Source organism: Myxine glutinosa, chromosome 13, assembly GCF_964187855.1.
Source record: "Myxine glutinosa chromosome 13, kmMyxGlut1.1, whole genome shotgun sequence".
NCBI lineage: Eukaryota > Metazoa > Chordata > Myxini > Myxiniformes > Myxinidae > Myxine > Myxine glutinosa.
In genome coordinates, this window is record NC_136273.1 from 66,532,832 (window position 1) to 66,548,578 (window position 15,747).

Below are 15,747 nucleotides of genomic sequence, written 5' to 3' on the forward strand. Positions count from 1 at the left end.
ATAAAAATTTAATTGACCAGAATGATTGAAAACATTATTTAATTTTAAAAGGCTCACATAACATAATTTCAAGGGCCGAAAGAACTAACAAAATCACGCCAAATTAACATTTGTCCAGCGCAGATAGTTCATCCCTGATTTATGCATCAATACAACATGCTGTTTGGTATCCTCATGTTATTGAAATTTACATAATACGATTCATGTGACCTTTGAGCTTAGTCACTGACCTTCTACTCTGTCCATCACAAGTGCAGTAAATGCTTGAAAAAAAAGAAAGAATCAAAAGCATAAACACATCAGGAGGCCATTTACTAAACGAGCTTGGAAATATCAAATTTACAAAACTAGTACACCGGTTTCCTGCGGGAGCGACAGGAAGGGTCATTCCTCTCTGGGGTATATAGATTACGGTAGATCTTCACAGTAGATCTAGGGTCAGGCCTCAAGAACATCGGGCGCATGTTCAGTTACTAAGATTCTTGTTGAGCGCTCGCCAAGTGGCTTACGCATTCAAGCATGCCCTTCATTTAAAACAGTTAAGGAAGGGCATGCTTGACAAGCACTAGATAGCTGCTTTGTAACTGAACACATCCTGGTTTGCATTGTTAACCAGATAACGAGTTAACTAGTTCATTGTCAACCAGCAGTATCGAATGTTTCAAAAGGTAATCGTATGTTTGTGGTTTATAATATTTTTTACCTCCACCACCAAAGGTGGATGGAGGTTATGTTTTCACCTCTGTCTGTCTGTTTATTTGTTTGTTATTGCAAAATTGAAGATTTTTCAAGTATATTGGTCGGTTGCGTTTGTTATTCTGTTTGTTTGTTTGTTTGTCACTCGCCTACAGGTCACAATTCTAAACCGATCGTCATGAAACTTCACCAAGTTGTAGAGGTCGTCACAATTGAGAAGCCTATTGATTGAGGTCAAAGTTCAAAGGTCATCTGGAGGTCTAATTTCTAAAATCGCCATTTTTCATCCGATTAAATTGAAAATTGAACGACATTTGCATATCGAGTCACTAAATAGGGAAACCAACTATTTTTTTTTGGTCAAAAGGTCAAAGGTCAACTCAAGGACAAACTTCAAAAATCATCAATTTTCATCCGATTGACTTGAAAATTTAACAGCATTTGCATAGTGCCTCACTGAATTGGAAAACCATCTTTGAGGTCAAACGTCAACTCAAGGTCAAACTTCTAAAATCATCAATTTTCATCTGAAAAATCATCACTTTTCATCCTATTGACCCAAGCTTAATCTTGATGAAATGAACAATTTGAATGATCAATGACAACCTTATTTTTGGGAGGCGGTGGATTTTGCAAGTATTGTGCTCTGCATGACGTCTTCTTGCTTGTTTGTTTGCTTCTTGCTTGCTTCTTGCTTGTTTGTTCACATTGTCTGTGAACGAGACATCTCAAAAGTTGTGGACGAATTCGGATGAAATTTGGCAGAGAGGTAGTGTATGTGACACAGACTAAATGATTCGATTTTGGTGAAGATCTGGATTTGGATCTGGCTAGTAGAATTTTAAAGTGATTCTTCACCACTGGGAGATAGGGCCTAAAACGATACATAGCAAGATATCTCAAAAAGTTGTGGACGGATTTAGACGAAACACGGTGGACAGGTTGTGTGTGTGACAAGGACGATTCGATTCGATTTTGGTGAAGATCTGAATATGGATTCATATATGAGAATTATTTAATTTTTAAGTGATTCTTCACCATTGAGAGATAGGGCTAAAACCAACATACAGCAGGATATCGCAAAATGTTGTGGACAGATTTGGACGAAAAGTGGTGGACAGGTTATGAGTGTGAGAAGGACGAATCGATTGGTTTTTGGTGACAATCTGAATGTGGATTCGGATACGGGATATTATTTAATTTTAAAGCGATTCTTCGCCATTGGGAGATAGGGCCAAAAATGATATATATCAGGATATCTCAAAAAGTTGTGGAGGGATTTGGACAAAACTTGGTGGAGAGGTTGTGTGTGTGACAAGGAAGAACCGATTCAATTTTGGTGAAAATCTGGTCTCGTCTTTATGAAAACAAAGTGTAAACTACATGCAAATATACATTTACAGGGAGTTGAGCACATAAGGCATTACAATGTGTGTTCATTGTAATACTGACCTCGATACTGCGTTTTAACGGTTGCCATAGAAAGAATCGATGCTTGTTTGCTGATCACATTGTGTTCAGCAGACAATAAAGCCTTATTATGAAAATAAAAGTGAATAAAAGCAAATTTGGCAAAGATATTAGACTTCTCCCGTTTTAACACGTTTTGATGCGATCTTTTTCATATTTAATCTTGAAATGTCGTGACCTTTAACCTTAACCTTTTTTTTTTTTTTGCTGAATCCAGCTGGTAAATGCTATCAGGACACATATGATTGGACATTTCAATTGGCCTTTTAATTTGCCAAATCACTTTTGTGAATTGTTAATCAAACTTAGAACATTTTTGGAGGTGGTTACCATGGTACCTGGATATCTCTCCTCTAGGACATTTTCAAAATTGCCAACAACCATTTTCATAAACCTCAAGACGTGTGCTTTACAAAAAATACGTGTTGGCAGTCTCTAGCATGCGGTAATCCCTGGACCCTTTTTCAGATATTGCCAATTGACTAGTAAGGCAGGAAACCAAACTATCAAAAGCACGATATATGTCCAGAGAGACGGCACTGATCTCAGGTCTGACATCGAGGGCCTCCATCCATTGTTGGGTGAGTAGAAGTAGCATGTCCCAGGTGGAGTGGCCTGGTCTGAATCCAAATTGATGATCTGAGATTAGTTTGTTCGAGAAAAAGATACCAACTGCGATTATGGATTAAATTTCCTTGCTGATTGGAAGTAAGCTGATATGTCAGTAGTAAAGGGAATCCGTGTTTGCATATTTTTATGTAATGCATAGCAAGGTAACAATATTAGTGAATTTCCAAGCAGATGAAAGATGACTGAGAGCAAAAGATAGGGTCAAATCTAATCTTGTGTATGGCAAATTACAGCTCACAGATCAAAGTCTAAGTTGAACAGCCAAGTCACAGCACTGTCTGTTGTTCGGTGGGTTGCCCTAAATCCTTGGTCAAATTTCCATAAGTGACGCTCCTTCACAATGTGATGAGTAGTCTGATCTGGGTGACCACAGTTATATGCTGGACTGTCTTTGAAATTTCATTTGTGGGGGTGGTGTGATGTCCTTGCATGGAGAATCCGAATCCTGTGGAGTGTAGACCACTGTTTCCCAGGGGAGCTCAAAACCAGGAAGCTCTTCTCTTGGATCACTCAGCAGTTCTTTGTCGTTGTCTGTCCAGAGATTGCTCCACTTGTCTTTGTGTTGAACCCCGCATCACTCAAAACATATGCAGAGCCCCAGAGAGGTTTGCATGACTTGTCACATGTTTGGTAAATTCTGCATGTCTTCATGTATTGGAAGCTCTGGGTTGGCTTTGATGCAGTCAAACTCTCTCAATATTCTTGCCTTTCGGCAGACATCATGATGTGGGACGTTAGACAGCACTGGGAGCCACTGAGTGGATGTTGATTTCAGTATACCGCTGATTATCCACGTCAATGTTTTCAGGACAGTGTCCAAGTGTTTTGGGTGGCTGCTCTCTGCTCAAACATGAGACCAATATTCTGCTGCAGAGTACGCAAGAGCAAGGCTAGCAGTGCAAGGAAAAGAAGGCAAAAGATCGGGTGAAAGGGCAGAAAGAAGACGTGAAAGAGCAGCACAGCAGGTTTTAGAGGACATGTGAGCTGATGCTGTCCAATCCAATAGTAGAGTCAGTCAAGGGTTGACAAATTTCTTCACTTTCTCAGGTACAAAACATACAGAGACTAGGAGTGGTTGGGTGCGACAGGTAAGGGTGGGTACCGAGAGTGAGGGGTTGGGGACACAAGATTTGGAAGCAAACACAAAATTGAATCATTCAGAATTCTCAAAAATGGAGTCGGCTTTGTTGTCATTTGAAGTGAGGGAAGGGATAGAGGGGAGCATGCACCAGAGACAGACTTAACAAGGTGGTGTCAGATTTTAGAGGAGGGTGGGAGACAAGTTTAAAAGTTCATCCTTGAGGTGAGACAGATGTTGTTTTCTGGCTCTCCTGAGAGTGGACAAACACCTGTTGTGAACTTTTTGGACTGCACCGAGATTGCATTCATTTGGGTTTGCTTTCCAGGAAGAAAAGGCAAGTTGTATCAGAGCAACTGCTTTGCTATGGGATTCAGTGCACCATGGGTGGGAAGAAGGGTAGGATAATTGAAGACAAGACGGAATGAATCGGTGCATGAGAGAGACTGGTTAAGTTGTCTTACAAATTCAGTCTCTTCGATAAAATCATTTAAGTTGTCATTGAAGATATGCAGATATTTAACCAAAATGAGCAAAAAAAATAAACAGCCACAAATACTTTATATATCATTTTAATGTTTGAAATGCTCACCAGCTGTCGACTCTTGCCATTTGTCAAAAGACCATCGGACCTCAACGGCTCGTCCACGCCTCTTAATTTGCTCCTCTGCCTCTCGAAGTCGCATTCGCACCTTTGTATAGGAGCAAAATAAAGAGCAAATGAGAAAAGTAAGAGACGTGGAATGAAAGGAATGGCATAATATTACAGTGGAATCACAAAAAAAAAATGGTAAGAGTAAATTTAACGTTATGATGAAACAAACATGGCCTCAAGGTGTCCACACAAACTGAAATGTATACAAAGTAAAAGTCAATCAGCAACAAGTGAAATCCATTGCTTTAATTACAGCAAGGCAGAAAGCAAAACAATTATGTGGAAACTCCCACACAGCAGAGCACGGTAATGTGTTCGCACTACTAAACCTGTTGGTTGAAAGTGCTGCTGCCGCCTGGCATAGGCAGAGTGGAGGGAGCCTGGGGCAGGAGGTCAAGGGGTGAGCCCGGGGAGTTGCTCTTGCTCTCCTGCTGAGAGTAGTTCCACACGAGCGCCGTCGGACAGCACAATGCAACAACCTGAAAAATGCCAAAAGCCTTAGAGCAAGCTTGCAAATGGATTTATAATGCTTGCAAAACAGGAAATTGGATGACCGTTTAAATTGAGGTAACAATGAGCATAACATGTGTTGACAAAGGAAGTGGAGAGATCCCTCCAAAAATTTACATCTCTCCAGAGGATAATGTTCAAGCCAGGATGATTTTTCTTGGTAAAAACAGGTGTTTATACCTTATTGAGGGGCCATCAGGATAACCTAGAGGTATGCACACTTGCCTGTGAGCGAGCCAGCCTGGGTTTGAATCTCAGCTAGGCTGTAAACTGCCATCCTGGCATCATGCAGGCACGGAGAGGAACCAACGTGTGGGCCACCCTCGGATGGACAATAAACTGGCGTCTCATCTGCTAGCATTAGTTAGTGGATGTTAAGGATCCCACATTGGAATTCGCTGGCACCCTGAAACAAATTTCTACGAGTACTACAGCTATTAAATACCCTCCTGGACTGGTCTGCTTGGAAGTTCCTTGACATCTTAAGGGTGTGACTGCTCTCTGAACAGCAGCTTCTGCACTACAACCAAATTGACCACGTGGTTCCCATTTAATGTGAACAGTCTTCTTCTGAGTTCTGATAATTATCAGAACTTATTGGCATTATGATTATCTAAACAATGATAAGGGAACTTATGGGCATTATCAGCAACAAAACAAGGTTTTAAACTGGAACGGCACTCAGTAGAGAGCATACCTCTGCCAGGTGAACAGTTTACGTTTTGTATCCCAGAGTAGACCAGAAAATCACAATACAGAATCACATTTAATCAATGTCATCCGACCACCTCTTTTTGAGATATCCTGCTTTGTATCGTTTTTGGCCCCATCTCCCAATGGTGAAGAATCACGTAAAAAATTATACTGGCCTGATCCGGATCCGGATCTTCACTAAAATTGAATCGAGTCTTCCTCATCACAAACGCAACCTTTCCACAAAGTTTCGTCCAAATCCGTAGATTAATTTTTGAGATATCCTGCTATATGTTGGTTTTAGCCCTATCACTCAATGGTGAAGAATCACTGAAAAAATTAAATAATTTTCATATCCGAATCCATATTCAGATCACCAAAATCGAATCGATTAGTCCTTGTCACACACCCAACCGGTCCACCAAGTTTCGTCCAAATCCATCCATAACTTTTTGAAATATCCTGCTATGTATCGTTTTGGCCCCATCTCCTGATGGTGAAGAATCACTTAAAAAATTCTTGTAGCCGGATCCGAATGCGGATCTTCAGCAAAATCTAACAATTTCGTCCTGTCACATACACTACCTTGCTGCGAAATTTCATCCAAATCCGTCCACAACTTTTTGAGATATTTTGTTCACAAACGGACACACAGATAGGGGTGAAAACATAACCTCCATCCACATTTGGTGGCGGAGGTAATGAAAGGCTTTAACTGAGGCCTAGAGGTATACTGCTGACGCAAAGAGATCGATCTTTCACAATTACAAAATTGTTTTGACTGTTCTGATCACATCATAATACTAAAATACGCCATTTGGTGTCTGCCCGTCTGTCTATCTGTTTGATGAATTTTTGACCCGGATACATTCCGTTGTCACTCATCCAATCTCAACCAAACTTGACAGGATGACAAAGAGTTACACAATGAAGGTTGCAGCGCATTCATTTGCCCCCCGCACCCCCCCCCCTCCCCAAGGGTGTTTTCTCCCCCGAGCAGGTTGCGTGTTGAGGTTTATATCCATGTTAATCTAGCCTTATCGTGGCGTTTTTCTAAGGCCGCTTTGAAAAACAAAACTAATGATAATAGCAGAATATTAATGTTATTACAAAACGATATTAATAACATTAATATCCCACCTCTAGTCCGGCAGCTAAATAGGGATTTTTAGCTGAACCTTGCACTAAAGGTCCCACAATGGTTTTTTCTTGATTTTGCATCTTCAGACCATGTAGAATCAGAAACTCGAGGGTGCCAAGCTGGCACCCTTGAGCGTTTTGCAGAAATCGCAGGTTGCCAAGGTAACCATACCCATCGATTTGGGTGTAAATAATAAACACGAAATCTGCATATATTAGCAACTATAGCTGCCCTGATATTGATTAATATGTCAATTTGTATGTTTTCTAACACGAGGAATCCGTTGGACACAGTATGTTGATGATTGAAGGTCAAGGTCATATTGCAATGTCAAGGTCACACCAAAAATATGATAATTCGAACACTGTTTTATTGTTAAAACTAAATATTTCACCACACTGAGTAGTGTTATGGTGTTCTAAAGTGTACATAAAGTGGACACATTATGTTGATGATTGAAGGTCAAGGTCATATTACAATGTCAAAGTCACGCCAAAAATAATAACAGCGGTCTTCACATTGTTAATTCGTGCTTTCCTGTACTTTCAGATAAGAAGCATGGAGCGTGTATTCAGCAGAGTTGATGCCTGCAGTCATCCCAATCAGCCGCTATCAGTTTGCACAGAACGACGGATATCAAGGATTATCGATGCAAGCAAACTTAGAGACGATGGTTTGCATGTCGACATCGCGAATAACTTCTCCGATGATTCCAATTTCACAATGCACTATCACAAAAACTGCGTTTCTTCATATACTTCAAAATCTCATCTAAATAGATTACGGAAATCAGAATCTCGCTCCGTTTCCCCACTACCTCACGGAAAACGTCAATGTCGCTCTGACCTTCGTAGTTTTGAATTCAGGAGAGACTGCATCTTTTGTGGAACGCCATGTGAACAAGATAAGAAAAATCCGAATCGCCAGAAGCGGCGGGTAGTCTTGTGTAGAACTGCTGATCGTATCCATCATAAACCATTCAAGACAGCAATACTGGACAATTGTCACGCGCGTGCAAATCAATGGGCTAATGAAGTATTAGTGAGAATAGAAGGAGCCGTCAGTGATCTGCATGCAGCAGACGCTATGTATCACTATGACTGCAAGACTAAATTTATGGCACCCAAATCGGTACAGCTTGCAGCGACACGTGCTACTGAAGTTCATGGACCATTAATAGTAGATGCAGCTTATGGCAAACTGGTTTCAGATATAGGTGCGGATCGATCGCGCATAAGAAATTCAACAGAAATATACAAACTTTACCAAAGCTTTGGAGGCACCGTCATGTCAAAACGAACATTACTGAGTGCAGTGTCTACGCATTTCACAGACTATCTCCTCGTTTTTACAGCAACAGGCATTGCAAGTATACTTGTGTTCCGTGATAAAGCCAAATATGTCTTCAATATGGTTCCTGATGATGACTATGATGACTTAGAACAAGCTATTAGAAAGGTGGTGAAGCACGTGAAAAGCGATACTAAGACGATTCCGCACCACAAATAAATATATCATTGTCGAATGGACACTGATTTAGCAGATAAATACACAAGCCAAACTATGATGGATCTTCTCACCAAACTGCTACCTGGCACTACTCAGAAACTACCGGTGATAATGATTTGCAATATGATTACGAATCTCCTAACCAAAACCCCCACACCATTGCAAGTTACAATTGGTGGACTGATAAAAGAAAAAGAACTAATTCAAAAGTTATATAAGTTCGGTGTCGTGTGCTCATACGATGAAGTGTTGAGGTTCCGCAAGTCTGCAGCCATTGCATCAAAAGAAGTCACTACCAAAGCTCATATCTCTGCCCCCTACCAATGAATCTTTTCAACTTAATGTAATGAGGGGCCACTTACAAGCCTGCCTCTGGAAACATGCCGCAGAAGCTAGTCCGCCAGACATGGACCCTACCATGTATGGATGGACACGAGATACAGAGAACAAAACTTTGCAACCTGTGATGGTTCCACAGGACACAGCATCTGCACCGGATGACATACTCAAACTGATCAAGTGCACTTGCGAAAACTGCAAGTCATCAAGGTGTTCATGTTCATCTTCAATGTTGCCCTGCACAATATTCTGTCATTGTGAAGGTGGATTGGACTGTTGTAATGAACGTACTAAAATGGTAGTGCCGGACGTACCTGATGAGGAAGATGTAAATGCAGAATTATAAACAATTAACGTGATAAACTGATTAAACTAGGACGCTGAAAAACATTATCATACACAGCACAAATACCTTATTTGTGCTGCTTATTACGGCATCGCTTATCTCACATTTTGCTGAAATCCCAGGGGGGGGGGGGTAATAAACAATACCGACTGCACATATAATATACATGTATATAAAACCGTTGATGCTCATATTGTAATAACAATTAAGAGCTTTATCATATTTGAGCAAATTGTGTTGGGCTGACCGCTGAACTTTTCCGTGCTTTAGACTCATATTTAGCTTCGTAATAATATGTTGCCCTTATGGTCGGACTTATACACACTTATTTTCGTGTCAACATTATTAAGTTTTCATTTAAATATCTAGTGTTTAAGTTGTATCTACAACTGGTGACATTTTATGTACACTTTAGAACACCATAACACTACTCAGTGTGGTGAAATATTTAGTTTTAACAATAAAACAATGTTCGAATTATCATATTTTTGGTGTGACCTTGACATTGTAATATGACCTTGACCTTCAATCATCAGAATAATGTGTCCAACGGATTCCTCGTGTCAGAAAACATACATATTGACATATTAATCAATATCAGGGAAGCTATAGTTGCTAATATATGCAGATTTCGTGTTTATTATTTACACCCAAATCGATGGGTATGGTTACCTTGGCAACCTGCGATTTCTGCAAAACGCTCAAGGGTGCCAGCTTGGCACCCTCGAGTTTCTGATTCTACATGGTCTGAAGATGCAAAATCAAGAAAAAACCATTGTGGGACCTTTAGTGCAAGGTTACCTCAAAGTTCTGCTGGACTACTCCCCAAGGTGTTTATCCTCCTTGAACAAACGCCGAGTAAACGTTTGTAAATATCTTATCATGGCGTTTCCTTGGGAGCAACGGCCCAAAAGCCTCCACCAGAGGTAAAAATATTATAAACCACAAACACGCACGATTAGCTTTTTTAACAGTCGCTAATGCTGTTTATAACACTAAACAAAGAAATTTGGAGAAATCCCGACATCCGTGAGGTAAGTTTTACTTACAGAAATGAGCGAAGATCTACTCTGCTCTATATACCCCACAAGGGTTGGGTAAATAACATGACCCTTCCTGGTGCTAATGTGCCGTTTTTCGTGGCGGCCTTTTGAAACTCGCTCCTGCTGTTTAGCACAAAACTGAAAGGGAGGAAGCCCGGGTTGTGCTCATTGACCAAGCAGCTAGCTAGCGCTTGCTAAGCCAGCCATTCCTTAACAGTTTTGAATGGAGTGCTTGTTCGAATGCTTAAACCACTTGGCGATCTCTCCACAAGAAACTTGGTAAATGAACAGTTGAACACACATCCAATGTTATTGAGACCCGACAATAGATCAACTGTAATCCACATACCCCAAAGAGGAATGACCCTTCCTGCCGCTCCCGTCGTGTGTGGGTGTACTCGTCATACTAAAATACACAATTTGGTGTCTGTCTGTCTGACGATTTTTGACCGCGATACATTTGATCGTTACTTATCCAATCTCAACCAAACTTGACAGGAGGACTAAGGGTCAAACAATGAAGGTTATACCGAACTTATATGCCCTCCGCCCCAAGGAAGTTTTTCTCACCAATGGGGTTGCGTGTTGAGGTGCATATCCATGTTAAGATAGCTTTATCGTGGCGTTTTTCCAAGTGCGCTTTTAATAACAAAAGCATAATATTGTTACGGTTCTCTCGCCGGCCTTCTTCCCTTTATCAAGGGGGGGATTAATCCCCTTGTCTTTACTGGGCTGGCGTAACCGAGACTTATTACGTCCTTTCCGGGCGAGTGCAAAATAGGGATTTGGGACCAAATTCTCGCTCGTACCTAAGTACTCGCGCCGCCACGGAAACGAGGTAGCAAGCCTCGCACGAACCACGTGAGGTTGGAGTACGCCGAGCGGTTTGCGTACACGTGATCCGCACAGTCTTAGATAATGGAACCCGATTGGAGCGATCTTATTCGTGCCACGCTTAGTCAATTGGAGAAATCACAGGAACGATCGAATCAAGAAGAAAGAAAGAACAGAAGGGTTTAATGATTCCCACACGTATGTACAGTTCAGGACGAAGAGACACAGAGAAATCCTTATACAGTCTTACTTATCCCTGGACAACGGGCCCGTCTCACTCGCACTCGCACAGGGGATTGCAGATGTCGATGTTCACCAACGCGCCGATGTAGTCATCCAGGATTGGCCCCTTCCGGCTCTCCGTGGTTCCACGTGCGTCCCACGAAGATGGTGATCGGCGAAGACAGGGACTCGTAGCGCATCTCTCGAACAAAGGCGATATATCGGGCGGAACGGCAAGGGGCGGGCTTTCACGGCAAAGGGGGTACTTTTACGGCAAAGGGCGGTTACTCAGCCGTTCTTAGACAAGTGCGGCAAGACGCATCAAGCTCATCAAACACCGAGCGTTCCGGTTGTAAGTTCAACACGAGTCCTTTCGCTATTCCTCTCCAGCGCTAGTTCTCTATTCGAGTCCGGTTTGCCGCAAGTCCTCTACCTCTCTGCTGGTCCTTTATACTGCTGCAGTCCTCCCGAGGCCTTTGCGCAGCGGGTTATATAGGCACGCCCTGGGAACCTTCTGGAAACACCAGACTCTTCTCACCACGCCCTCTGACGCCACCACCTTTGAGCTCTGATTGGCGGCTCATGCTTACCGTCATCGCTCCTGCTGCTCCGCCTCGACTCCGCCCCGATCCTCCTCCGCCTCCCTCGTGTTAACTCGCCCAAAATGAACCAACGTTAACAAACTGTATTGCGGTTACGGACGTAGGATGATCGGTGGCAGTAGGGCCTATTTTCCTGGCTTTACACAACGCAGAATTAACACTGGAAAGGGCCTATTCTCAAACATACTAAGAAATAACTATACTACAAATGAGGCTACATGTTGCTTGTGTGACTATCTATTGTAGCCCATCGGCATAGTAAAAAATACGAAACCAATTGTTCAAATTGTTCTAAAAGCACCAAAATTGGCACACATGTAGATTAATACATTCTGAACAATTTTGGATATGGAGGCATTCAAGATTCTCTTTTCATTTTTTTTTTTTTTTTCTTTTCTTTCTTTTTTTCTTTTCTTTTTTTTCTCTTTTTTTTTTCTTTCTCTTTTCATTCATTCAAGATTCATTCAAAATGCACTCTTCCAATGTTTCATGCCATCACAGGGTGTGATACTGTGTCAGCCTTCGTCGGACATGGGAAGAAATCTGCCTGGGCAACATGGAACACGCTGCCAGAACTCACTGATGCCCTGCTGAGTCTGGCAAATGCACCCACAAGCATCCAAGAGGATACAATGCATGTCATCGAGAGGTTTGTATCTGTTAAACTAAATATCTGTTAAATATCTGTTATTTAACAGATATTTAAATTTAACAGATAACAGATATTTTGTATCTAAATATCTGTTAAACACTTATTGATGTTAATTCTGATGTAAAAAAAAGGAATTTTGGCCCATCTAGCACCATACTAACGACACATAATGAAGTCTATGTAATGACGCTAATGGTAAATGGCGGCCATTTTGAACAATGGCCGCCATATCTTCCACAGGGCTAATCTTGAATGCCTCCATATCCAAAAATGTTTAGAATATATTAATCTACATGTGTGCCAATTTTGGTGCTTTTAGAACAATTTGAACAATTGGTCTGCTATGCCGCAGGACTATTGGGGGCAAACTTTAACCTTTATTAGGCTCACTTTACAAACCTCAAAACCGTAGCAATATTAATGTTATTACAAAACAATATTAATATTAATAATATCCTACCTCCCCAAGGGGTAAACGTCATGTTAATGTTTTTAAATAGCTTATTGTGCCGTTTTTGTGTGAGCACCTCCACCAGAAGTAAATATTATAAACCACAAACATGTTTCATTACCTTTTTAAACAGCCGCTAATTCTGTTTAACACCACACTGAAATAAATTTGGAGGAATCCAGACATGAGTCAATGCTTATCACGTTGATGAACGCACCCGATTGTAGATGTAGTGTAGTTTATATACCGCACAAGGGTTAATAACATGAACCTTCCTGCCGCCTCCGTGGAGTTCTTCCAAGGCGTTTTTCGTGGCATTTTTCCAAAGCCGCTTCTCATTACAAAAGTAATAACACTTGTGACAATAGGATAACATTCATGATATTACGAAGCAATATCGCCCTCCCCAAGGGGTTTTATGACTCACGATATTGACCCCTTCTCCCTCCTCTCCCCCATGAATGATGAATGAATGAATGATCGTTTTAAGGCCATTTTTCCCCGCTAGAGCGGGGGTTAGCCTTGCGGGCCCCATGACAATCATGGTTCCCTGTTTGAGGCAATGTTTTTATGGCCGGATGCCCTTCCTGACACCAACCCTTGGTCACGCTCTTACCATGCGCAGGGATACAGTGTGCCTATTCTGAATCGGGGTACACACCGTGATCATTCATCCCAGCAAGCTGGTACTCAATTTGCCGACCTCGGAAGGATGACAGGCTGAGTCAACCCCCCTGGCGTTAATTCAGCGATCGACCGGGATTCGAACCCAGGATCCTAGGATCCCAAACCGGCATCCTGACCGCTAAGCCAACGCCAGGCAACCCCCATGCCAACATTATATAAGTAAAATTTGCTATCGGAAATTAAAAATGGCGAGGCATGGGCTGATCATTTCAATCACCTGATCCAACATAAGTAAGAGTAATAATAATTAGCAATAACAAGGATAATGACGTGACTCCCTGACGCTACCATAGTGAGCGGGTGTACTTGTCAACTTAAATTCACCAAACATATTTCACAACAAATTTTATCACAACACCTTAACAGGAGAGTAGTGGAAGGTGTTCTTCACAAAAAGCAATATATTCACGGCAGTAAGACAAAACCAGGAGTAAAATAATTAAATAAAAGCAAGGAACACGGTACCCATCATCAGTTTTGACTCTTTGGCCCGTCCAAAATGAGAGCCATGATGTTATCATATTCTACACCGTTATTTCTTACATTCCAAATGTTATGGAATCAATGATGATGACGATGGTAATTTGATCGTACCATTATCCGTAAATATCAGTAGGCGAAACAGCACCCTTAGGGTATACAGTGCATTCGGAAAGTATTCAGACCCCTTCACTTTTTTCACATTTTGTTATGTTGCAGCCTTATGCTGAAATCGTTTAAATTCATTTTTTCCCTCATCAATCTACACTCAATACCCCATAATGACAAAGAGAAAACAGGATGTTAGAAAGTTTTGCAAATTTATTAAAAAGAAAAAACTGAAATATCACATTGACATAAGTATTCATACCCTTTGCAATGACACTTGAAATTTAGCTCAGGTGCCTCCCATTTCTCTTGATCATCTTTGAGATGTTTCTACAGCTTGATTGGAGTCCACCTGTGGTAAATTCAATTGATTGGACATGATTTGGAAAGGCACACACCCGTCTATATAAGGTCTCTCAACTGACAATACATATCAGAGCAAAAACCAAGCCATGAGGTCGAAGGAACTGCCTGTAGAGCTCAGAGATGGGAACGTGTCAAGGCACAGATCTGGGGAAGCCTACAAAAAAAATCTCTGCTGCATTGAAGGTTCCCAAGAGCACAGTGGCCTCCATAATTCTTAAATGGAAGAGGTTTGGAACAACAAGGACTCTTCCTAGAGCTGGCCGCCCGGCCAAACTGAGCAATCGGGGGAGAAAGGCATTGGTAAGAGAGGTGACCAAGAACCCGATGGTCACTCTGGATGAGCTCCAGAAATCCTGTGTGGAGATGGGAGAATTTTCCAGAAGGACAACCATCACTGCAACACTCCACCGATCTAGGCTTTATGGCAGAGTGGCCAGACGGAAGCCAAACACTTAAATCTTGGTTTCATCAGACCACAGAATCTTGTTTCTCACTGTCTGAGAGTCCTTTAGGTGCTTTTTTGCAAACTTCAAGTGGGCTTTCATGTGTCTTTCACTGAGGAGAGGCTTCCGTGTGGAAACCTCTCTTACCAAGGCCCTTCTCCCCCGATTGCTCAGTTTGGCCGGGCGGCCAGCTCTAGGAAGAGTCCTGGTTGTTCCAAACTTCTTCCATTTATGAATTACTAGCTGAGGTACCCGGCTTCGCCCGGGTTGAATAAGAATAAGACAAATATATGATGAAAAGAACATGTATATTCTAGAATCTAGACCCTAGAGAAATATCACAGTACATTTCCTACATGACGTTTTGTCAATTGTCAATTTCTCAAAACCTCTTGGTATACAACATTTCTGGTTTTCTTACTTGGTGCCAAGACATAAAGATTGCTTGGTTTTCCAACCCTCGAGCAGCCCACGTACAGCTGGCCATAGGAAGTACCCGGCATTGCCGGACGGGGGAAGGGAGGGGAGGGGAGGGGAACGGGGAGGAGAGGGTGGGGAGAGGAGAAGAGGGGGAGAGGGGAGAAGAGGGGGGGGAGGAGGAGAGGAGAGAAGAGGGGGGGAGGGATGGGAGGGGGAGGGGGGAGGGGGAAGGGGGAGGGGAAGGGGGGGAGGGGAAGGGGGAGGGGCAATGGGGGAGGGGAGGGGGAGGGGGGAAGGGGGAGAAGGGGAGGGGGTAGGGTGGAGGGGAGGGGGGAGGGGGAGGGGGAGGGGGGGAGGGGGAGGAGGAGGGAG

The 15,747-nt window shown here is 42.3% G+C and overlaps 1 protein-coding gene across 5 annotated transcripts in view; it reads right to left on the minus strand.

The window, feature by feature from the left end:
• The window catches only part of LOC137439000 (mediator of RNA polymerase II transcription subunit 12-like protein), a 140,673-nt gene that overhangs the window by 81,386 nt on the left and 43,540 nt on the right, over positions 1-15,747 (minus strand). For all 5 annotated transcript variants that reach the window (XM_068134549.2, XM_068134550.2, XM_068134551.2 and 2 more), the window contains exons 8-9: positions 4,859-5,008; positions 4,467-4,566 (exon numbers count right to left, since the gene is read on the minus strand). In XM_068134549.2, the coding sequence (XP_067990650.2) occupies positions 4,467-4,566; positions 4,859-5,008 (250 nt within the window). The remainder of the gene's footprint in view (positions 1-4,466; positions 4,567-4,858; positions 5,009-15,747) is intronic.